We start from the raw sequence: 23,947 nt of genomic DNA on the forward strand, positions 1-23,947 counted from the left end.
GAACCCTAAGTATAACCTGTGTTTCTACCATTAGTATATGGCCAAAGTTAGACAAGGGAAACTTAAATGATTATTTTATGGATGGTTTCAAATTTGCTTTGGCCTCAAACTCTGTTCTCCTGCCTCAGCCTCCTGAGTGCTGTGCATGTCTCACCTATGCCTGGTTGTGGAGCCAGCTTTATGAAAACTGATTTTATTGTTTACCTCTTCAGCTTTTGTTGCCCCATACTTTTACATAACGTTTCTCAGATATCCAGTGAGATACATTAGTGAAAGAACAATGTAGGAGACAGTGTCTAAAGTTAGAAGTTTGAGATTGGCTTTTTAGCCTCCATTCTTTCTTCTGTTACACATCATGATTTAAGTTCCACTCTTCTAGCTTTTCCCTCTACATCTTAAAAATGAAACAGAGGAGTGTGTTTATTCAGCTCAAAATGCAGATTTGTGAAAACCCCAGAAACTAGATCCAAACCTAGGTAGTGTGTCCACACTGCATGTCTCCTCTCCTTATGGTCACACTGCCAGTCCTCCATGCTGTTATGAAATGGAACACTCCTACCTAAGTCAGTCTTCCCTGGCATAGTGCTCATCTAGTTCCTCTGGCTACCTTCTTCCCATGGTTTACCTTTCTAGTAGAGAAAGCAACTCAAGTTCAGACCCTGTTTTTTTCATGAGCTAATCGTGTTCTTATCCTTTTTCCTGTTCTCTACCAAGATGATACCAGGGCATCAGAGACTGAAAAGCAGCTTGCCCTTCTACACACTGGTAATTTCTGACCAACATTCTGACGTCAATGAAATGTGATTCTTAACCCTGGGTTGGAATTACTGAGTGTTCTTTGGTGTGAATTTCCTATTGTAAGACTAGTAACAACTGCACATTCCAAAAACAAGCCAGAAAGTTACTGGCATTCACATTTAATCCTTAGAAATATCTCCATAGTCATTTCTGCCCACAGGACAGGCTAGTGTATGCTTTAATCTATTAATTTTTAAAAGTTTTAGATGATGCATAGTAGCTGTACATGTGTGTAGAATACACTGCAGTAGTTGACTGCTCATAGGTTGTGTAATGATCAAATCAGGGTGATTAGACTCACTCATCATTACCTAGTGTTGTGAACGTTCAAAATCCTACTGCTTTGAAATACATAGTTATAACAGTTATTCTTTTATCCTATCTGTTCCTGTATGTGCATGCTTATGTGTGAGTGTATGTATGTGTGCACATATGTGTACATGTATATGTACTTCCTTGTGCAACCATGTGTGGAGGCCAGATGTTGACATTGGAATTATATTCCTCAATCATTTCTTCACTTTATTTTTAAAGGCAGGGTCACTAACTGATTCTAGAGGTCATCATTGTGGCTAGAGTGGCTGGCGAGAGCCACAGAAATCCATCTATCTCTGTCTCTAGAGCTAGGATTTGAGGTGTAGACTACCATGCCCAGAGTTTTTACTGTTGGTACCAAGGGTTCAAACTCAACCTCTTGCTTGCAGCAAGCACTTTACCCCCTAAGCCCTCTTCTTGGTCCCTCTTTTTAACTTATTTGTAACCAATTTTATTCTAGTACTGGCAAATGCTGATACTTATGCAAACTGTAGCAGTTTCTACCTTCACAGTGAATAATTAAGGTCTTCATATTACTTGCTTAAAGCTTTGGAGAAAAAAAAAACAACAGTTTCAAACAGCCAGTAAATGACAACTGCCCATCATGTACATTGTTATTGTTCAAATCTGTTTCTCTCTCTCAGATCTAGAGAAAATTATTTCTTCAAGGAGTTTTATGTAATTTTAATCAGCATATTGTGAGGTACTATTAGTTGATTAGTTGCCAGTGCAAAAGGGCAGACAGCAGTGTGGCTGCATTCTATATGATTCTGAGTTCTGCACTGAGATTATCTGATGGTAGTACCTTTTACAAACGTATACACTAATGAGGTTTGGTTGCTCATATGCAGTAATAGAACAGGTAGAATTTATACTTGAGGTTTATAATATCAGGATCTAATATATAACATAGTATACTTTTAAATCACTGGTAAAGTGTTCAGCGGGGAATTTGGTTTTAGCTTTCTTTACTATAAACATATTTCCTCAACATTCTGTACCATAGAAGACAGTTTGTACCAGTACACTTAGTACAGTATATATTCTTCTAAAAGTCATTTTTATTCATTATATACCAGGTTTCTGTTTAGAGGCAAAGATAGAGGGGCAGAAAGAACTGAGCCAAGAACTGGAGCAGGTTACATTTTGCAGTTAGACGTCATAAGTCATCTTCACTAAGGCCAACCACTCTGACCAGCACCCTAAAAGTTACCGTATGTTTCTTTCCATGTTCCTCCATTGCTTGTCAACACACCACTACCACCACTGTCGTCACCATTATACACTATTAAATATCTAGGGTTGAGCACAACATGATATAAGGCATTATGATGATTTTACAAAGATTAGTTCATTTAAATCTCTGTGATGACCTTGAGCAGTGGTGTCTGTTTTATATGCCATTGCTAAATAATGAGTCTCACATCACATTTCAGTTTCTGTCCCAGGGATAGTCTGTGGCCTTGGGAGGTTTAATATAGCTTTGTTATTTGTTTCGTGGTCTAAATAATAAATATTAATATCTTTTATCCATATCTACCTCTTAATTTATTTATCATTCAAATTTGATAGCTTATAATGGAGAGAGACTTTATGCCTCACATTTTTAAGATAAGGAATCCACACTTGAAAAGTTTAATAATTTATCAAAGACAACACAATAAAAGGTCATATAATATAAGTCTTACCACCAAGTGAATTTACTTGTTATTTTTAGAATCCACATGCTCCTTTTAAAAGTCATTTGCTTCAGGGCCAGGGAGAATTGCTCAACTGATAAAGTAAGAACCTGGTTTCAATCTTCAACGTCTGCATAAAACTGAGCATTTCAGTACATGCCTGTAATCCCAGACAGATAAACTTGTCTCTCATCAGATACATTCTTGAATAATAAACAGTAAATGCAAGTTGAAGCATTGTAAGAGGTTCTTCCCATGTGATAATTTAGCCATTATTAGACTGGCCTTCCCACAGGAAACAACTGTTTTTGGAGACTGCACAGATGACAGCATGGCTATGTAATCACTGAGTGAAAGGATAGGGCAGGGGTCAAGAATGAAGCAAACCTTGGATTCTTGCCTGAATGTACTCTGTGGAGAATATGAGAATGACAGTCCTGCTGAGCTGAGGAAACAAAGACCAGAGAAGAGTGTCACAGAGAATACATCAAGGCTCTGAAATAATAATGGAAAGTATACTGCACAGAGGAGTAGCATTGAAGCTGGGCGTGTAATCCCTCACTGCAGTTAGAAGGCTGAGGTGAGAGGATTACAAATTCCTGGCCAGGCTGGATTATATAGTAATAAGGAAGAAGAAAGAAGGGAGTCTTGACAGATTGTGCTAACCATCTATATCAAGTGGAAAATACATTCTGTTGTATTAAGTCGCCATGGTGATGAGATAATCCTGTTCCTTCCTTCCTTATCTACCCAGGCAAGACAAAGAGAAGCATGATTATGCTATAACTGTGTTCATGGGTCTTTGGACAACAGGTATACTTATATAAATATAAAGGGCAGAAGTGAGCTTGACAGGCTTCAGTCTTTCTCAGATAATCTGAATATACAACATTTCATTGAGATGAAACATTGCTTCCTACATGTGAATCTGGTGTTAGCTCTTGTTCCTCCTGGGCTTTGAAAGGATTTATTTGATGCATGTACTTCTATTCCCATCCCTAGCTATTTGTCGCTTTATTCTTCCTTCCGTCCTCTGAAATTAAATTCTTCTTATCTGTCTTTTTTTTTTCCTCTCATTGTTATAGGAAGCACGCTTTTCAGATTTTCTTTCTATGTGAGGTTTGGTGAGTGACCATAATAAAGCTTTTTCACACATCTTCAGCCATTTCTCATCCTAGCACATTTTAGAAACTAAATCTGAGAGCCCACGAATCAATCTGATGTTTTCAATGATGACCTAATGATGTACTCTCAACTTAACATGGTAACTTTAGCTTTTCTGTGTTGACACATGTAAAACACATTCAGTCTCTGCTTTCTGCCCTCACTTTTGACTTCTTACTGTGCCATCAGTAGAAATAAAAGCTATTAAAAATATGTAAAACTGGGTTGACCTTCCTGAGAGATGGCAAGGAAAATTATCAGAGTGCATTGCTCTGATTAAACAAGAGACTACCTTGCTCAAATGACTTAAGTTTGTCTATGTGAAAAATGTTTAACTTGCTAATTTATATTTCCCATTTATACCTGATATTTCCTAATTTTCTTACCTAAATGCCAATCATGACTCTAATGTGTTATTCTTAATAAGAACATTTCATCAGTTGTATCTTTCATATTAGGTACCAAATTATTTCTGGCATTGTGAATCAAACTAGGACTTTGTACATGTAAGACAGTCATTGTACCACTCTGTCAAATCTGCATACTTAGATTTCTAGTCACTATTGGAGATTGGGATACCAATTTAAATGCAGTTGCAAATAAATGTTTTGTTCTCAATCATCTCAAAGTTTGATTACTGTGAAGAGATACCATGACCAAAGCAACTCCTATAAAGGAAAACATTGAATTGGGGCTGAATTACAACTCAGAGGTTTAGTCTGTTATCATGGTGGGAAACATGGCAGTGTGAAGGCAGATAAGGTGATGAAGAAACATCTGGATTGGCAGACAGCAAGAAGAGAAAGTGAACTACTGAGCATAGTTTGAGCTTTTAAAACCTCAAAGCCTTTTGAATAGTGCTAGACTGTTGAAGACTATGGGGACTTTTGAAGCTAGACTGAGTGTATTTTGCATCATGAGATGGCCACTAACCTATTGGTACCCTGAGTAGACTGTTGTGGTTTGAACATGAAATATACCTCTTAGGTTCACATGCTTAAATACTTGGTTCCTGGCTGGTGATGTTTGAGAAGGATGTGGAGGAAGTGGTCTTTGAGGCCAAATCTTGAGGCTCCATAGCCTAGCCCCATGTCTTGTTCACTATCCGCTTTCTTTTTTCTTTTTCCTTTTTTTTTTTTCCTTTTCGTTTTCCGAGACAGGGTTTCTCTGTGTAGCCCTGGCTGTCCTGGAACTCGCTCTGTAGACCAGGCTGGCCTGGAACTCAGAAATCTGCCTGCCTCTGCCTCCCAAATGCTGGGATTAAAGCTGTGCACTACCACTGCCCAGCTTCTTTTTTCTTTTTTAATAATTGTTTTATTTATTTAACATTCCAAATGTTGCCCTTCTTCCCGGTCCCCCACTTTGCCTCTGAGATGGTGCACCCCCACAACCCCAACACACACACACACACACACAGAGAGAGAGAGAGAGAGAGAGAGAGAGAGAGAGAGAGAGAGAGAGCCTCATGCTCCTTCCTTGGGACATCAAGTCTCTACAGGATTAGGTACATCCTTTCGCACTGAGGCCAAACAAGGCAGCAGTCTAGCACTGTTCAGAAGTCAAAAGTCCACATCTCATCTGAGATGTAAGGACATCTCTTTCCTATGAGCTCCTATAAAATCGAAAGCACAGTACATACTACCAACATACAATGGCACAAAGTATATAATCCCATTCCAAAATGGGGTATTGGGGCATAACAAAGAAATTTTGAAACAAACCAGGCAAGTAACCACCAAATCCTCACACCTCACATCTGGCATCTGGGATTGACTTTGGGATCATCTAGAGTATAAACACTTTAGGTAGCCTCAGAACTCCACTCTGCCACCGGGAGCACACACCGTTGCTCTTGAGTTGGCTCCATCCCACATATGTGAATATTTTAGGCAGATGTTTCATGGTCTCAGTACCACCAATATCCTGAAGTCTTCATTAAAACCTAGGCTTCACTTTCACAGATTTATACCATTCTCTCAGAGCCTCTTTACAGGGATGGTCATCCTGCCACACATTGCTAGCTATTGTTGCTGGAATTCGAAATATTCCCATAAGCACATGTGTCCATATAGGCACTTGGTCCATAGAGGGTGGCACACAAGACAGTCATAAAGCTTTTATGAGCTGGATATTCACTGGAGGAAGGAGTTTTACAAGGACAAACTATCCCCAGCTTTTCCACAAGGATTCTAAGGAGTTTATGTGGCAAACACTTTGCCAACTGAGCCAACACTCCAGCTCCTAATATTCTTTTCTTGAAAATAAAATTTTTATGTGTGTGAGTATTTGTCTACATGTTTGTGCCTTATGTTCTCAGAGACCATAGAAAAGACATTGGATACTTTCAAACAGAAGTTACAGATGGTTGTTAGCTGCCATTTGGGGTTCTGGGAACCAAACCTTGGTCCTCTTCAGGACAGTTAGTGCTGTTAATCACTGATTCATCTCTCCAATCCCTCTTTTAAATTTTATTTAGTGTTATAGGGGGTGTGGAAGTCAGAGGTCAGTTTTTTGGACGCTAGTATACTACACACATACTTAGTACGCACAGAGGCCAGAAGAGAGTATCTGGTTCCTAGAATTAGTTATAGATGATTATGAGCTACCACATGGTGCTGAAAACCAAACTTAGGCTCTCAACAAGAGCAGTAAGTGCTTTTAACCACTGAGCCCTCTCTCAAGACCCTAAATAAATTTGTTTTTTTAAATATGACTTGTTAGATGACTATGTTTATAAAAGTTTGCTGCTCTTCTGAGAACCTTAGTTCCATTCTTAGCACACATGTTGGGCTGCTCATAACTGCCTGTGAGTCCAGCTGGCTTCCAAATGCGCCCCCTACACCACACACACACACACACACACACACACACACACACACACACACAGAAAGAGGGGGTAGGAGGCTGGGAGGAGAGAGGGGGGAAGGAGGGAGGGAGAATGACTGCACTCACACAGATGTGTAAAAAGAAATAAAAGAATTAATATAAGAAAAGAATTTTTTCCAATCAAACTGGAAAAATCAGTATGTTACATAACTAGAAGATTCCCTAGAACATTCTAGATAGATTCATAAAGTTTCAAGAAGCCGTAAAGATAAATAAACTGTTCCTCTTGGCTAAAAATAAGGATTTGTTGGTATTAGTGTTACATTAAAATGTCCTCCTTGACATGGAAAGATTGATACATAATTTAAAAGGGAACTACTTTATAGCTATTTCATTAGTTATGATAGGTCAGATACCATAACAGTCTTAAAAATATTTATGACTTCATGCAACAATGTCTGTTTCTAGTTCATCCAGCAAGCTTGGGCAGCTCAGTTAGTCTTGCTCCACCATCTCAATATGAGATTTGCTTCATGATGTTTCTGCATAAGGAAGAGGCAGATGGTAGACTTAGCAGAGACTATGTTGTCTGTTGGCTACAGTAGTCACATAGTCCTTCCTAATTTGCACAAGAGCTGAAAGTCCTAATTGCTTTCGTGCTTAGGACTGAATGGAGACTGGATGTTGGTAACCATCAGTGATGTCTGCCATGCTGTATACTTCCATGAGACTCACATCCTTTCCAGACTAATGAAATGTTTTTCATAATTCAAAGTGAGTCCCATAATATATGGGGAGCAATGTTATAAATGAATAATATTTGAAATGAAAATACCTGTAGATTCTACCAGTTGATTACTGTAGGCCTTCATAAGAAGTCTCGTGATTCTGACTTCCCATTTTCAAACTAGGGTTAAGTGTGTTCTTCATAAAAAAAGTTTTATGAAGGTCGAGTGGATTTAGGTAAATGTAGATAAATTTATAAAGTAGTTATCTAAGTCTTAGTCGTCAAGTATTGTTGTTGCCTAGCTTTTTTGAAAGCAGCTCAGTATCTGCAATTAGAATTAGGCTCTAGGGGTGGCAAAATGGCTCAGCGGTACGAACACTGACTGCTCTTCCAAAGATCCTGAGTTCAAATCCCAGCAAGCACATGGTGGCTCACAACCACCTGTAATAAGATCTGAAGCCTTCTTCTGATATGTCTGAAGTCAGCTACAGTGTACTTATTTATAATAATAAATAAATCTTTGGGCCAGAGTGAGCAGGGACTGAGCAAGTGGAGTTGACCGGAGCGAGTGGGACCAACTGGAGAGAGCAGGGTAAACCAGAGTTAGCAGAGGTTCTGAAATTTCAACTCCCAACAACCACATGAAGGCTCACAATCATCTGTACAGCTACAATGTACTCACATAGATAGATAGATAGATAGATAGATAGATAGATAGATAGATAGATAGATAGATAGATAGATCTTAAAGAATTGGGCTCTAAAAGAAGTTTCCTATCACTAAGAGAGAAACTATATGTAAGTCCCAAACAGAGTGAATTCCTTCCTGCTGGCATTTGATTTGTATGTTGACTTGTCGTGCTGAATACTTCCATGAGAATCACATCATTTCTGGGATAGTTAAAAGAATTTCATAATTCAAAATGAGTTCCATAATATTGGGGAGCAATATTATGAATGAAATAATATTTGAAATAAAAATACCTAAAACCCATGGCTTCTTGCTTATTATGGAAGTACTCTACCATTGTTCCACACACTTCTCCTGATCTTCCTGAAACAAAATTTACAGCTTAAGCATTTTTTCTACCACTGAAATATTCTTTTATTTTCATGTTTGAAACAGAGCTTCATAAAGTCCAGGCTAATCCTCAGATCCACTGTGTAGCCTAAAATTCCTTATCTTCTTGCTTCTATCTTCCAATTGCTGGGATTTTAGGTATATACTACCATACCTGATACATTTCTGTAAGGAAAGTGTCATCAATAGGTGTAATAGTGGAAAACAATAGTTTTTAAACTTCAGAGTCCAGGGCTGTAACTCAGTAGTAACAGTGTTCTCTAAGTATGTTATTCTTCCTCTACATGCTGAAATTTTTCATATTTGGAGCATTCACTGTTCCATGTATCAGTAAATTATATTGTGAGCTGTCATCATATCTAAGCACCATATTGAATATTTTTCATGATTAAAATTTGTTGAAACAACAATTCTATGACCGAAAAAAGCAAGGCTTTGTAAATAACATGTTTGTTACTAGTAAGTTCTAGAAATAAGACCTAGATCTTTGAAATGATTATGCCCCTTAAATCCATAAGCACTTTCTTCAGCTTAAACCTTCAAAATTAGATTTTTTTTAATAGCATAAGAATCAAGTTTCCGAGCCAGGCGTGGTGGCACACGCCTTTAATCCCAGCACTGAGGAAGAAGAGGTAGGAGGATTTCTGAGTTCAAGGCCAGCCTGGTCTACAAAGTGAGTTCCAGGACAGCCAGGGCTATACAGAGCAGCCTGTCTTAAAAAAAAAAAAAAAAAAAAAAAAAAAAAAAAAAAAAAAAAAAGAAGAAGAAGAAGAAGAAGAAGAATCAAGTTTCCAGTGTCAATTAAAATTCTTCTCAGAGCAACAGTCATTGCTTCTGTCACAACGGAGTACTTGGTTTAAGTTTTGGTTTACTTTTTTTTTTTTTAAGATATTTTCTTTTTTCACATTTCAAATGTTATCCCCTTTCCTAATTTCCCCTCTGAAAATCCCCTATATCCTCCCCTCTCCCCCTCTCCCTGCTCCCTTACCCACCGACTCCTATTCCTGGTCCTGGCATTCCCCTATACTGGGGCACAGAGCCTTCTTCACAGGACCAAGGGCCTCTCCTCCCATTGAAGACTGACTAGGCCATCCTTTGCTACATATATAGTTAGAGCCACAAGTTCCACCATGTGTTTTCTTTGATTGGTGGTATAGTTTCAAGGAGCTCTGGGGGTATTGGTTAGTTTGTATCGATGTTCCTCCTATGGGGCTTCAGACCCCTTCAGCTCCCTGGGTACTTTCTCTTGCTCCTTCATTGGGTACCTTGTACTCTGTCCAATGGATGACTGTGAGCATCCACTTCTATATTTGCCAGGCACTGGCAGAGCCCCTCAGGAGACAGCTATATCAGGCTCCTGTCAGCAGGCTCTTGTTGGCATCTGCAATAGTGTCTGGATTTGGTGGTTGTTTATGGGATAGATCCCCAAGTGGGGCAGTCTCTGGATGGTTGTTCCTTCAGGCTCTGCTCTGAACTTTGTCCCTATAACTCCTTCCATGGGTATTTTGTTCCCCATTCTAAGAAGGAATGAAGTATCCACACTTTGGTCTTCCTTCTTCTTGAGTTTTAAGTGATTTACAAATTGTATCATGGGTATTGTAAGTTTCTGGCCAATATCCACTTATCAGTGAGTGCATATCATGTGTGTTCTTTTATGATTGGGTTACCTCACTCAGGATGATATCCTCCAGATCCATCCATTTGCCTAAGAATTTTATAAATTCATTGCTTTTTAATAACTGTGTAGTACTCCATTGTGTAAATGTACATTTTCTGTATCCATTCCTCTGTTGAGGGGCATCTGGGTTCTTTCCAGCTTCTGACTATTATAAATAAGGCTGCTATGAACATAGTGGAGAATGTGTCCTTCTTACCAGTTGGAACATCTTCTGGGTGTATGCCCAGGAGAGGTATTGCGGGATCTTCTGGTAGTTCTATGTCCAGTTTTCTGAGGAACCACCAGACTGGTTCCAGAGTGGCTGTGCCAGCTTGCAGTCCCAGCAGCAGTGGAGGAGTGTTCCTCTTTCTCCACATCCCCAGCATCCGCTGTCAGTCTCGGTTTATGTTTACTATCCAGTCCAGCATCGCTGTCATTACAGTGTTAGCTATTAGTTACTAGGATGTGATCATCATTATTATCTTACAAAATAATTTAGCCAGATACAGCAGCACATACCTGCCATCCCAGAGCAGGAGCATTACTGCAAATCTGAAGTCATCCTAATCTGCGTGGCAGGTTCTAGGCCTGCTAGGACTACAGAATAAGACCCTGACTCAAGCAAGTCATTTAGCCCCATTATTACATAAATGAACTAGTGACAAGGTAGATAGTAGAATTAATTAAATATCTACTGAGTGAAGGTACAAAGAAAAACAGGTGAAATATCCATTGTGAGCTTTAATGCTAGCCTCAATTCTCTGAAAAGGAAAACAAGTCAGAATAACGTTGATCATGATATCTCTGCTTGCTGGAATACTATATATATTTTAGAAATAGCCTTTTCTTCTCTTCCATAATTAATGCAAATTCTGGTTTGTTCCAGTGTCCACATTGTCTTTGTAGTGTTCAGGTATTGACATTTTCTGTATTCTCTAGGGCCCTTGACTCCATCTCATAATGCTCAAACATGCTTCAGTCTTCCCTCAAATTCTCCTGCTGCTGTCCTCGGTTTCTTTCATACATCTCTGCCCTTTTGCTGGTTCCTGTTCATTACTCAAAAACTGTATCATAAAAATATTTTTGAAAATTTTATTCATATGAAGAAAGTCCCTTGATCAGGGACCAGTGCTGTCTTTGTCAGAACTCAGCAGGTGTGGTCATTATTCCAAAGCCAGGACTGTGGTTTAATACCAGCCTAGAGAAGGACTGAAGATTTTGAGCAATTAAATCATCAGGGCTGAAGAGATGGCTCAGCAATGAAAAGAGTTTATTCTGCAGTCATGAGAACTAGAGTTTATTATAATTCAGTTTGAAAAATGTCAAAGTAATCAATCTAATTTAACTTTTAAGATATTTAACTAGGATTTTTTTGAAAGATGCTTAACGGAATATTTGAATGTAAGTCAATAACGCACCTTAACCCCACACAGCTCATTTATCTGCGCAGTGTGGCAGAGGGGTGCACAGCCTAAAACCTAAGCAGTTAGGATTTTCAGGGAGAGTACGAGTTATATACTAAGATACCTACTTTGAATATGACCTTTATTAAGTACAAATATCAAGTTTATGAATATACTAATATTGAATAATTTTATGATATGGAGTGTTACTATTGTCTAGGTTTCATGATTAAGTTTGTAACTAAGACATATCTTTTCAGCATTTGTGTTAACTTGTCATGGCCTACTTTGTATTTTAGTATCCTAGCATTGTTGACTTCTTACTCTAATGGCTGAACAGCAAAATGATTGATTTCCTTATTAAACTACATCAATATTTAATCACACTTTCAGTACTTAATATGAGTAATTTTTTTCTGGATAAAGGAAACTTCATTACAGCTGTTGTAATTAAACCTTAAAACTTCTTTCAGTACTTTTCTTAGTTAGTACTTGTATTTGAAGGCACAGAAAGCCAAGACAAGAAAGTCCTTTCTTAATAAAGAGAGGAAGTAACCAGAGGTGGTAGACAATTACAATTTATGCTCAAAGTTTTGGATAATAGATTTTAGCTTTTCCCATTTTCAATGACTTTTAAACAAGACCCATCTCCTGTATGAGGAATGCAGTTAATTTTTTTTTCTGGCACAAAAAATAGGGTAACCTGATCTGAGTCTGACAGAGTGTGTCGTTCATGTAAGTGCTTCCATCTGTTGCCTGCTGTTCCCCTTACTCATGACCCCTCTGTGTTTCTCTCTTTCCCTTTCCCCTTCTCTTTCCCTCTGTTCCTTTTTCCTTTTTCTCACCCCTCTTCTGCTTTCCTCTCCTTTTCCTTCTTTCTCTCTTTCTTTTTGTCCTTAGCCCCTCTGAGGAAGGCAAAGTTTGTTGAGAGCCCACGAATTCCAGAGTCCGAGCTTGGCTCCCCAACCCTCACTTCAGCTCAGAAACTGGACGTGGATGCATACTGCCCTGGTAAGCATGCATGCAGCGTCTGCTTTGAAAAGGGGAGGATTGCAGCAGGCCCACCCGGCAGAGCAGCCTTGCATGTATAGTACTCATAAAAACACGTTAATTCTTGCATCTTAATACTTATTCTCCTAAAAGAGCATAGGTTTTATAAAGTACATGTTGTTTTATCTACTGATGAGAGTATTGCAAACAGTTTCAAAGATAAATTTCAAAGTAATTTTGGCAGATGAGGTTTTCAGGATTATTTTTGTGATTTGAAGTAATTAAAGACATGTGATAGTGGCCCTGTGTGGACAGGAGCATCAAAGATATGTGTAAGAATGTTCATTCAGTACTGGACCTTTTGATTATGACTTGTGCCTAATTGTTGTTGGAATTCTGGATAGTTGCAGAAAATGCTTTAGATATTAGAAATATTAAAGTTGAATTAGATACTGAGCTTGATTCCTCTTGAACACTCACTTTTACAGATACCCTCTTCTTGTGAATGGCCTGTAAACACATGTGGACTTCACTAAATCCTTCTTGTGTGGGAGCCAAACAGACAGGCTCATTATTAGTGCTCAGATTCTTTCAGACTTCAGTGAGTTGCCTGGCAGCATCCTTTACACTCTTCTCTAGAGTGAGTCCATAGAACTGTGTCAGAAACATTCGTAGCTCCAGTTGAAAGTACAGTTCAGAACGGTAGCAAAGAACCTTGAGATACTTGGTTTTAGGTCTTTTGTTTATTCTTGCTCATTAAAAATGATATTAAACCACTGTGGAAAAATAACAATACTATATATTTTACTTGGAGTGAACAGGACAGAGTGATTCCTACTTCTAAATTCCTACTTCTGAAAATTTATCATTTTTCAGATCTGAAATGTCAGGGTTTTATCTCTGCAGCCAGATAGGACACACTTACAAAACAGTACAGGAAAACTTGAGCCACATCCTGATAAATAAGATATAATTGACCTTACGAATCCATTTTGAGTATTAAAAGATCTTGAGGGTTTTATTCTCAGACTTATCTTTCAGTAGTAGTATATATTAAATATGGGCTTCTCTTTTTCCCAAAGCAACAAAAGCTCTTCTGGTAGCATTGCATAAGTTCTTCATCCTGTCACAGCAAATGCAATATTGTACTTTGCATTCATTTGTAAATTAGTGTTATAAAATAAATGCTGAATCTTTTACTTTTTTTCCCCTAAGTGCCTCCTCTTACCACCTAGTACCTCTCTTTTCTTCCCCTTTCCTTATCTTCTTTTTACCCTCCTTCCTCCTTCTTTTTGCTCTACTCCTTTAAATCTGGGCTCTAACAGAGGGATGCATAGAAGTTAAGCAAACCCTGCTACACTGAACTGTGCTTCCAGCCCAAATGAGGCTTTTCCTTCTCTAGATTCACAAGTCAGAATGACTGTCAGGAGCCTAATCTCTTTAACACCATATTAATTATATCACTGATCGAATGTAGCTGTTGTTCTGGTTATGAAGCAAAGTAGTTGTGACTTGGGAATGTCTGTGCTAAATCGCTCTGGGCAGTCTTAGTAATGTGATTGTTTATGCATATTTTCCACAAGTATGGATTCTTTGTTAGTATAACCAAACTTGAGCTAAGGTTTTTAGAACACCAGGAAGAATGAAAACGCAGTGCCAGAATGTTTCCTACTGTGCTTCCTAGGCTTCACTTTATAATCTGAAGCAGGTTTATAGCATAGGCACGTTGTACTGATTTTGTTCTTTTATAGTAATGTTTTTAGATTTCCTAAAATAAGTTTCTATTAAGATAAGTGTGTAACCTGGAATTGAAGATAGTATTATCTCTAGGTAGTATCAAAAATAAGCAATAAACAAAATGAATTAAAGAGTACAGTACATATTAAACAAACAGAAGGCTGCCCCAGAGTCCAATGCTTTGTCGTCCCACTCCATTGATTAGAAGGTTTCAGAGGCAGCCTCAGATCTGAGATCTCTCTGCCCTTCTGCCCTTCTGCCCTCCCCTGTCTTTCTCCCCTGAAGTAGCATAGGGACAAGCATTCTCTGAAGTTGCATTGTCTGCCTAAAGATAGATTGTCCGACAACAGGAACTCAGTTTTTAGTAGTCCTCTTCCAGGGAACCTCACCAACGAGGAAAAATGACTGTGTCACAGGAAAGGACAATAAAGGTTGATCCCGTGCTGAGACAGACTCTGTCACAGGACTTTATTTATTCTACCGCAAGAATATTTATCTTTAAAAAATATATATCATTTACAATCCTAAATGGCCAAAGCATCATTTCTCCTCTCTCTGTGAAGAGGGTCTGTAAGCATAGGAGTGTCACACACAGGGTATTGGCTTTGGTTTTGTTCCTAGCCTGCATGTAGTACATTTGCCTACCTTTTCTTTCATTAGCTTATCTACTGTTGGCCTATTTCATAGGCTCAGTTAACAGAAATTTTGAAGATAAAGGGATTTTTTTTCTACTTCTACAAAACAAATAACAAACCTGTGGGTTTTGTAATTTTTAATGTATTATCTGCTAACAGAACAAGGAATACATGCTCTTTTATATTTGTATTTGAATACAGTTAAGACTGATGTTCTTCTCTAACTGTTTCACCTGTCAACTGCAAATTTAGGGAACTGTGTCTCATGGAAACTAAAGGTTAGAACACTTTTTCTTATATCCTGACAGATTTCAGAATTATCAGACCTTGCCCAAATGCAGACTGCTTGGGCCCACCCCTATAATTTCTGATTCAGTGGGTCTGGGGTAGATTGAATATTTGCATTTCTTAGCAAATTCTTAACAAATCAATGGCAATGCTGTTGGTAGATGTGTCATACTTTAAGAACCAGTTGGTGTAAACTATTGTAGACTGCTTACAAATGGTACAGTAAACAGTGCTGAAAGTCTGTGGGGTATATTGTATTACTCTTGACCTCTTTGGAATAATTGGCAGTGTGTCTATATATTTTAAGCCAAAGGAATAGATGCTTTGTATCTGAAATAAAGACATACATACTTTTTTTCATTCTGTACCTGACATCTCTATACTTGCATATTTTTTGTATTGTTCTATATGTGAAAGGAAACTTTGAATCAAGCCAGACTAAGTCATCAATGTTTAGTCTATAGTCTAAGGTCTAAAGTAGTTACTTTATGATGTAACTGTTGATCCAGAATACCTGTCTAATAAATTGAATGCTTCAATCTATATAGCCCTAGAGTGTTGAGTATCTAGGTTTTACAATTTCTCAAATGTGTCATGCACAAAATATAGAAATATGTAAGTCAATAGTATGCTTTGGTTCTACCTTTGCAGCCATGGACATAGTTTATAGCATTCAAGAATGCTCAGAGAACTGTGTTAGATAATTGCTTCATAGCAGGCAAACTAAAACCTAGAGTGTGAGTGACTTGTATAGAGTCCATAGTAGGATTTATTGCTTAGTTCTTGAAGTAGACAGCATATAGTCTAGAAATACATTGCCCTCTAACACGGTTATCATATGCATCCTGTAAGCATACTATATTATTCATACATTAAGAAGTCAATTTTTTTTTAGTTTTGTTTCATTCATTCATTCACTTTACATCCTGCTCACTGCCCCTTCCTAGTCAACCCCTCCCATAACCCTTCCCCCATCCCCTATTCTCCTCTGAGAAGGTGAGATTCCCCTTGAGTATCCCCTCAGCCTGGCACTTCAAGTCTCTGTGAGGCTAGGTGCATCATCTCTCAGTGAGGCCAGATATGGCAACCTAGCTAGAATATATGCCATGGACAGACATCAGGTTATTTTTAATAGTTCCTGCTCTAGTTGTTCAGGACCCACATGAAGGCCAAGCTGTACATCTGCTACATATATGTGAAGAGGCATAGGTCAAACTCATGTATGCTCTTTGGTTGGTGGTTCAATCTCTGAGAGCCCAAAGGGTCCAGGTCAGTTTACTCTTGGTCTTCCTATAGAGTTCTTATCCCCTTGGGGGCCTGCAACTCTTCCCCCTACTCTTCCATAAGAGTACCCAAGTACAAGAAAAGAAAAATGCAGAGGCAGGTGGATTTCTGAGTTCAAGGCCAGCCTGGTCTACAAAGTGAGTTCCAGGACAGCCAGGGCTATACAGAGAAACCTTGTCTAGGGAAAAAAAAAAAAAAAAGAGTACCCAAGTACTATCCACTGTTTGGCTGTGGGTGTCTGCATCTGTCTGAATCAGCTGCTGGGTAGATCTTCTCAGAGGGATTGGTGCTTACCCATGGGATGGATCTCAAGTTGGGCCAGTTATTGGCTGGCCATTACCTCAGTCTCTGTTTCATCCCCGTTCTTGCATTTCTTGTAGATAGGATAAATTTGGGTCAAAAGTTTTGTGGGCAGGTTGGTATCCCTATCGCTCCATTGGGTTCCTGCCTGGCTACAGGAGGTGGCCTCTTCGGGTTCCATATCCCCAGTACTGTGAATCACAGCTAAGGTCAGTCCCATTGATTCTTGGGTGCCTCCCTTATCCCAGGTCTCTGTCACGTCCTGGAGATGCTCCCCACCACCACCATCCCACCCCCGTCAGTTGCAGATCTTCATTCATTCGCATGACCATCTGTCCATCTTCTCTGTCCCTGTACACATCTGATCCTGAACTCCCTTCATTCCCATCCCCATTCCCTCTCCCATTCAGTTCCCTCCCTCCATCTGCCTCTTGTGTATGTTTTATTTCCCCCTTCTAAGTGATATTCAAGCATCCACACTTGGGCCTTCCTTCTTGTTTTGCTTTTTTGGTTCTGTGGAGTGTAACATGGGTATCCTGTATTTTATGGCTAATATCCACCTATCAGTGAGTACATACCATACATGTCCTTTTGGGACTAGGTTACCTAACTCAGGATGATATTCAAGTCCTGTCCATTTGCCTGAAAAATTCATGAGGCCTTTGTTTTTAATAGCGGAATAGTATTCTATGAGTAACCCTGGCTGTCCTAGTACTCACTTATAGATCAGACTGGCCTTGGACTCAGATTTGCCAGCCTCTGCCTCCAAAGTGCTGGGATCAAAGGCGTGTACCACTCGCTCCTGGCTTGAAATTTTTATTTTAATATGTGACAGAGTTGTAATTTATTTTTCTGAAATGGGGTAACCAACTTATGTCAATCGTTTCAATAGAACAGTTCTCCAAGTAAGAAATAGACTTTATTGCTACTCTGTTTATGGTTTATCTCTGGTTTTTGAGCAAGTCACTTAACCTTTCTCTAAGCCTGAGTTTTTCTCATCTATAAAAATGGAGGTCTGGTTGGTATTGTTGTTCTTCCTGTGGGTTACAAACCTTTTCAGCTCCTTTAGTCTTTCCCCTATCTCCTCCATTGGGCTCAGTCTAATGGTTGGCTGCTTGCATCCACATCTGTATTAGTCAAGCTCTGGCAGAGCCTCTCAAGGGACAGCTATACCAGGCTCCTGTCAGCAAGCTCTTATTAGCATCAGTAATAGTGTCTGGGTTTGGTGTCTGCAGATGGGATGGATCCCTAGGTGGGGCAGTCTCTGGATGGCTTGTCCTTTAGATTCCATTCCACTCTTTGTCCCTGGTTTTCCTTTGACAGGAGAAATTCTGGATTATTATTTTTGAACTAGGTGAGGTAGGTGGGTGGCCCCATCCCTCAGCTGAGGGCTGTGCCTATCTACTGTATATGGGCTCTATGGGTTGTATCTTGCCTTTGTTGGGTATTTCAGCTAATGTTCTCTCTGTTGGGTCCTGGTAACCTCTTGAGTCCCTTGCATCTGGAACTTTCTAGTGGCTAACCCCAGAATAAAGCTCCCAGAAACTAAACCATCAACCGCATAGTACACATGGATACAGGGGGCCCATGACTCCAGCTGGATATGTGGCAGAGGAATACCTTATCTAGCATCAGTGGGAGGGGAGCCCCTTGGTTCTGTGGAGACTTGATGACCCAGTGTAGGGGAATGCTAGGGTGCTGTGGTGAGAGTGGGTGGGTGGGTTGGGGAGCACCCTCATTGAGGCAAGAGATGGGGAGAGGGGATTTGCGGAGGTGATAACATTTAAAATGTAAATAAAATAACCAATAAAAAATAAATAAGTGAACCACAAAAAAATAGAGATAATAGTTTTAAAACAGATCAGTATGCACAAAGCATTTACCAGAATGCTTTTGGGTCACACTGAAAGCACTGAAATGTTAATTAATATATTATAGTGATAACTCTGAAATGTGGATACAACTTTTAAGTATTTTCTAAATAATCAGAAATATTTAAGGTTTGGGGAGACAAACAGGTTACAGTCATTATTAGTAAAACAAGTGTCAGAGTATTTTTTTTTCTTTTTTCTTTTTTTTTTTTTTTTTTTTTTTTTTTGGTTTTCTGTGTAGTTTTGGCTGTCCTGGAACTCACTCTGTAGACCAGGCTGGCCTTGAACTCAGGAATCCACCTGCCTCTGCCTCCCAAGTGCTGGGATTAAAGGCGTGCATGCACCAACATCACCTGGCAGAGTATTTTAATTCTAATTTCTCCCTCACTAGTCATAGGCTCAAGAATACATTGAGTAATTTATCTGTGTCTTAGTTTCATTTCATAGCAACATTAGCTATAACATGACATTTCTGTAATGTTTAAAATTATATATTTATATAAATATATGAGTATATAGAAAAATATCTAGGAGAAAACACCAAACTATAATATTGCTAGCCCACAAGGAAGATGAGATTTTTTTCAGAATGGTATAATTGGTGAGATGGTACTAAAACTAGCAGATCTTAAATCTGGCTGAGGATTGCATGGCACTTTAATGGCCTGTTCTTGGGCCACATGTATTAGTGAGTAAAACCTCAGGTTTTAGAGTTAGACCTGGATTTAATATGTTTTTCTTTTTGGCAGGGGACACAGGTACTGAGAATTAAAACAAGGGGTATGCTGAGCTAAGTCCCCAACTCTGATATGGGTTTAATTTTAGACTCTTCCACCTGCTAGCGGTGTAGTATTCTAATGTTCACATATACCCACAATCAATCAGTCAATAAATAAATATTTTCAAAAGTCTGAGCATAGTCCTATAATTCCAGCCCTCAGGAGGCAGAGGTAAGAGTATTACAAGCTTGAAACTCATCTGGGTCATATTGTATGTGCATTTTGGGTTAGCCTGGCTTACATACTGAGATGTGCCTCAAAAACAAGTTATTTGTAAAACTGATATCAAAATAGATCTTTTTCTTTCATATTGCAAGGTTCTTAGATTCTTAGTGTAACTGACACAAAAAGCTGACACTACATGCTAAGCTCCAAGACAGTAAACAGTGGAATATTAGTACTTTTCTATTCAGGCTTGTCATTACCTTGACACACTTGTGCATTTTCTAAAATTTGTACATCAGGCTTTTACTGAAAGATTTTTAGTAATCAGAGACCAGACAAAAATATTTTTGTTCTGTTTATATTTATATTTCTAAGTAGTTGTCATACATAATCTAACTCCTAAGGTGCTGGTCAAATGGCTTTTGTCTGGGATGTGGGTTGGCTAGATAGCTGTAGGGTTTTGTTTGGATTGACATCTAGATTTATATTGAGACTGAGGTTGAAATGCATCAGTCAGAGAAACCACTTGTTTTCTTGGTGAATTTCAAGAGCACAAGAAGAGTCCAGCTACACGGCACAAGTTCATAATTGTCTAAGCAAAATCATGTGCCCAAGAAGCTCTTGTAGAAAAGTTTAAATTTAGATCTATCTCCATCAATGTATCCTTAGTTCTAACAGTTGTTAGTATTTTCCCTCTTACTCCGTTCATTCCTCTGCCTCATCTTTAATTATGGCCAAGGAAACTGAACATGGGGGGGGGGGTGCCTTAATACCATCTGTTCTGTAATTGAGGAGACACTGAAGGCCGTGGCTTTTATTCTTGATCCCTGGTAAGCAGTGCTTCATGTAATCAGGAGCTATTTTTACAAGAACACAAGAAAAGCTCTGCACCCTTTCAACACTTGCTGGGAGTTACTTACTTCTAGTATTCTGAAAAAGAAAACTTCAGGTAATCATTTGAGAACAAAGAAATGGGAAGGAGCCAGGAGGTTAAAGAACACCACAAGAAAACCTACAGAATCAACTAACCTGGGCCCATAGGGACTCATAGAGACTGAACTGCCAACCAGAGAGCATGCATGGATCAGACCTAGGTCCTCTGCACATGTGTAAGTTGTGCAGCTGGGTCTTCATTGGGACTCCTAAAAGGGGAGCAGGGACTGTCTCTGACTACATTGTCTGCCTTTGGATTCCTCTCCACTAACTGGGCCACCTCATCTATCCTCAATGAAGAAGATGCACCCAGTCTTACTGCAACTTGATATGCCAAGACTCGTTGATATCCATGGGAGGCCACCCCTCTTCTGAGAAGAATGGAAGGCTGGATAGGGGGAGGGGAGAAGAGAGGGAGAGACTGGGAGGGAGGGGAGAAGAGAGGGAGGGACTGGGAGGAGAGAAAGGAAGGGAATCTGTGATTAGGATGTAAAGTAAATAAATAACTTAATAAATAGATTGCATTTACTAACAAATATACTAACTTATTACATGTATATGCAAGAAATAAATGTGTGTACATATGCAAACTGCTAAAAAGGATATAAGAAATGGAAATATAATCAATTTTTCTTTGGTGCTTGGGACAAGATAATCACTTTTTTCTACCTCTGTTAGAACACATAAATTCATTTAATATTAGCACAACAAGCTGTCATATTTAAATAGATGAGAAATCATAGTTTGTAATGAGTGAATTGTGTAAATAACCTAGCAGTGAAAATGCTAAGAGAAATAGGAAGAAACTAGGGACATAATGTTTTAATATTTGTATGCAGACACCTTGATAGAAATACAGATTAGAGAATTAAATCATTTTTTATTAGGTATTTGCTTTTGTGACAATAATCCTTATTTTCTTCCAGGGTATTGGCCACTTGAAGCAGAAGGTACTTACTGCAGGTGCTGTAAACCTGCTAAGTAGAGAATTGCTATTTTCAAAAGTAAAGCTCATAAAATGTCTTCTGGAATAGTCACTAGCTTTTTCTGCAGCAGCTGATTTTTTTTTTTTTTGGCCTGTGTTGTATTTATCACAGAATTTAATTTGCTGTGATTTAATTAAATTATATTTTATTTCTCCCATGAAAGTGAATTTCTTGGTTATAGGAACTGTGCCCATATTTCATAAATGTATATCTAATACCTAACCCAGTGCTGGACATCAGAAGTTCTCAGTAAAAATAATGTTTTTAAATTATTAAATTAAATTATTAAATTATTAATTAATTAAATTATTATTTTCCTACATTGTCTTTGTGCTAAGAGAACAGGACTTTATCTTGGTGTGGTGTCAATATGTGAATCTATACAAGAAAAAAATCACAATTTTACAGGAAGCATTTTTTAAAAATCCAACAGTAACAAATATAGCACACAAACCTGGCAAGTAAGTGATTATCTAGTTAACTGTGTTCTGCCAGTGTTGTTTTCTGAGTTTCAGCGACTCACTATGGCTAAGATTGTATCATTGGGGGAAGATCGGTGATGGATATATGGCATCTTATTTGTCCATATTTATGATTGGTAGCTTATCAGGATGTAATTTACTTATGTAATTTGCCCTTGTAAAATATACAACTCTGATTTTTTTAAAGTATATTTACAAGGTTGTACCACTATCAGCATTATCAGATTTTAGCTCCCTGCAATTCTATACCTATTAATAATCCTTCCTCACCACAGCCCAATGAAGCAACTGATCTGTTTGTAGCTATGCATTTGCCTCACTTAGACATTTCATGTCACACAAAATCACATGCTGTGTAGTCTTTTATATTTGACTAACTTAGCACAGAATTTTCAAGTTTGATTAATTTTGGGGTACTTTATTCATTGCCCTACTTGTTCTTTTTTATGGCTAAGTAATATCCCATTATGGGTACACCATATTTTATTTGCCCATTAACTAGTTGATGGCTATTTTGATTGTTTACACTTGATTACTGTCGTAAGTAATACTGGTATAAACATTCATGGGTAAATTCTTTATCTTTTTTCTGCATTAGTACTTTAAAGTACCAAAAATATGAATGTAAAAAGGATTGTAGAAATCTGCCTCTTAAAGCACTTCCATTGCTTGTCTTAGCATGTGTTGTTATAGTTGCTGAGATTGAAATACTATAATATGCCTGCTACTAAGTTACTTGTCTTACAATGCTGGAGATCAAACACAAGGTCTTGGTCATGGTTGGCAAATACCCTTTTGTCAAGTATACCCTCAGTATTTCACATTTCAATATTCATTAGTTAGACCATTTCCTTCGAATGAGGCACTAAATCATGGTAATTGGAAGCCTGGATTTTGGGGTCAGGCAGTCTGAGTTCTAATCCTAGTTTACTGTGCATTGTTTATGTGACTGTGAGCTGGTTATACTCCATATGCCTCAGTCTTGTCTTTTGTAAAATGAAATAATAAAAATACCTACTTCATAAAGTTATCAAGATAGAGTAAGGTAAGCTGAGTGTGGGCATACACGGCAGTAGTCCCAGCACTCAGGAGGCTGAGGCAGGAGGATCATGACTTCAAGGTCAACCTGGGCTTTATAAGTCCCTGTCACAAAACAACAAAACAGAGCTTCTTACACCCATAATGAGAGAAACAATCTGCTCTATTTTCTTAAACCACTGAGATTATAGCAGTTTTTATTGACAAGAACTAGGAGAAGAGGAAGATAAGGCAAGAATGCAACTATCAAGAAAGTGTCATCCTTCATGAAATCACATGTCAGTTAATCTAGGGGGCTAAGGCAGGAGGAAGATATGAGGTCAAGTCCAATTTATACTGCTTAAAAATAAGTTTTTTTTTTAATTAGGTATTTTCCTCGTTTACATTTTCAATGCTATCCCAAAGGTCCCCCATACCCACCCCCACCAATCCCCTACCCACCCACTCCCCTATTTTGGCCCTGGCGTTCCCCTATACTGGGGCATATAAAGTTTGCAAGTCCAGTGGGCCTCTCTTTGCAGTGATGGCCGACTAGGCCATCTTTTGATACATATGCAGCTAAAGACAAGAGCTCCCGGGTACTGGTTAGTTCATATTGTTGTTCCACCTATAGGGTTGCAGTTCCCTTTAGCTCCTTGGGTAATTTCTCTAGCTCCTCCATTGGGGGCCGTGTGACCCATCCAATAGCTGACTGTGATCATCCACTTCTGTGTTTGCTAGGCCCCGGCATAGTCTCACAAGAGACAGCTACATCTGGGTCCTTTCAGCAAAATCTTGCTAGTGTATGCAATGGTGTCAGCATTTGGAAG

The 23,947-nt window shown here is 38.7% G+C and overlaps 1 protein-coding gene across 12 annotated transcripts in view; it reads left to right on the forward strand.

The window, feature by feature from the left end:
* Positions 1-23,947, forward strand: part of Tanc2 (tetratricopeptide repeat, ankyrin repeat and coiled-coil containing 2) — a 339,845-nt gene that overhangs the window by 156,912 nt on the left and 158,986 nt on the right. For 8 of the 12 annotated variants that reach the window (XM_006534483.4, XM_006534482.4, XM_006534472.4 and 5 more), the window contains one exon: positions 12,551-12,661. The exons of the other annotated variants lie outside the window; for them this stretch is intronic. In XM_006534483.4, coding sequence (XP_006534546.1) covers positions 12,551-12,661 — 111 coding nt within the window. The remainder of the gene's footprint in view (positions 1-12,550; positions 12,662-23,947) is intronic. 12 annotated transcript variants of the gene reach the window in all.

This window comes from Mus musculus, chromosome 11, assembly GCF_000001635.26.
Source record: "Mus musculus strain C57BL/6J chromosome 11, GRCm38.p6 C57BL/6J".
NCBI classification, from domain to species: Eukaryota; Metazoa; Chordata; class Mammalia; order Rodentia; family Muridae; genus Mus; species Mus musculus.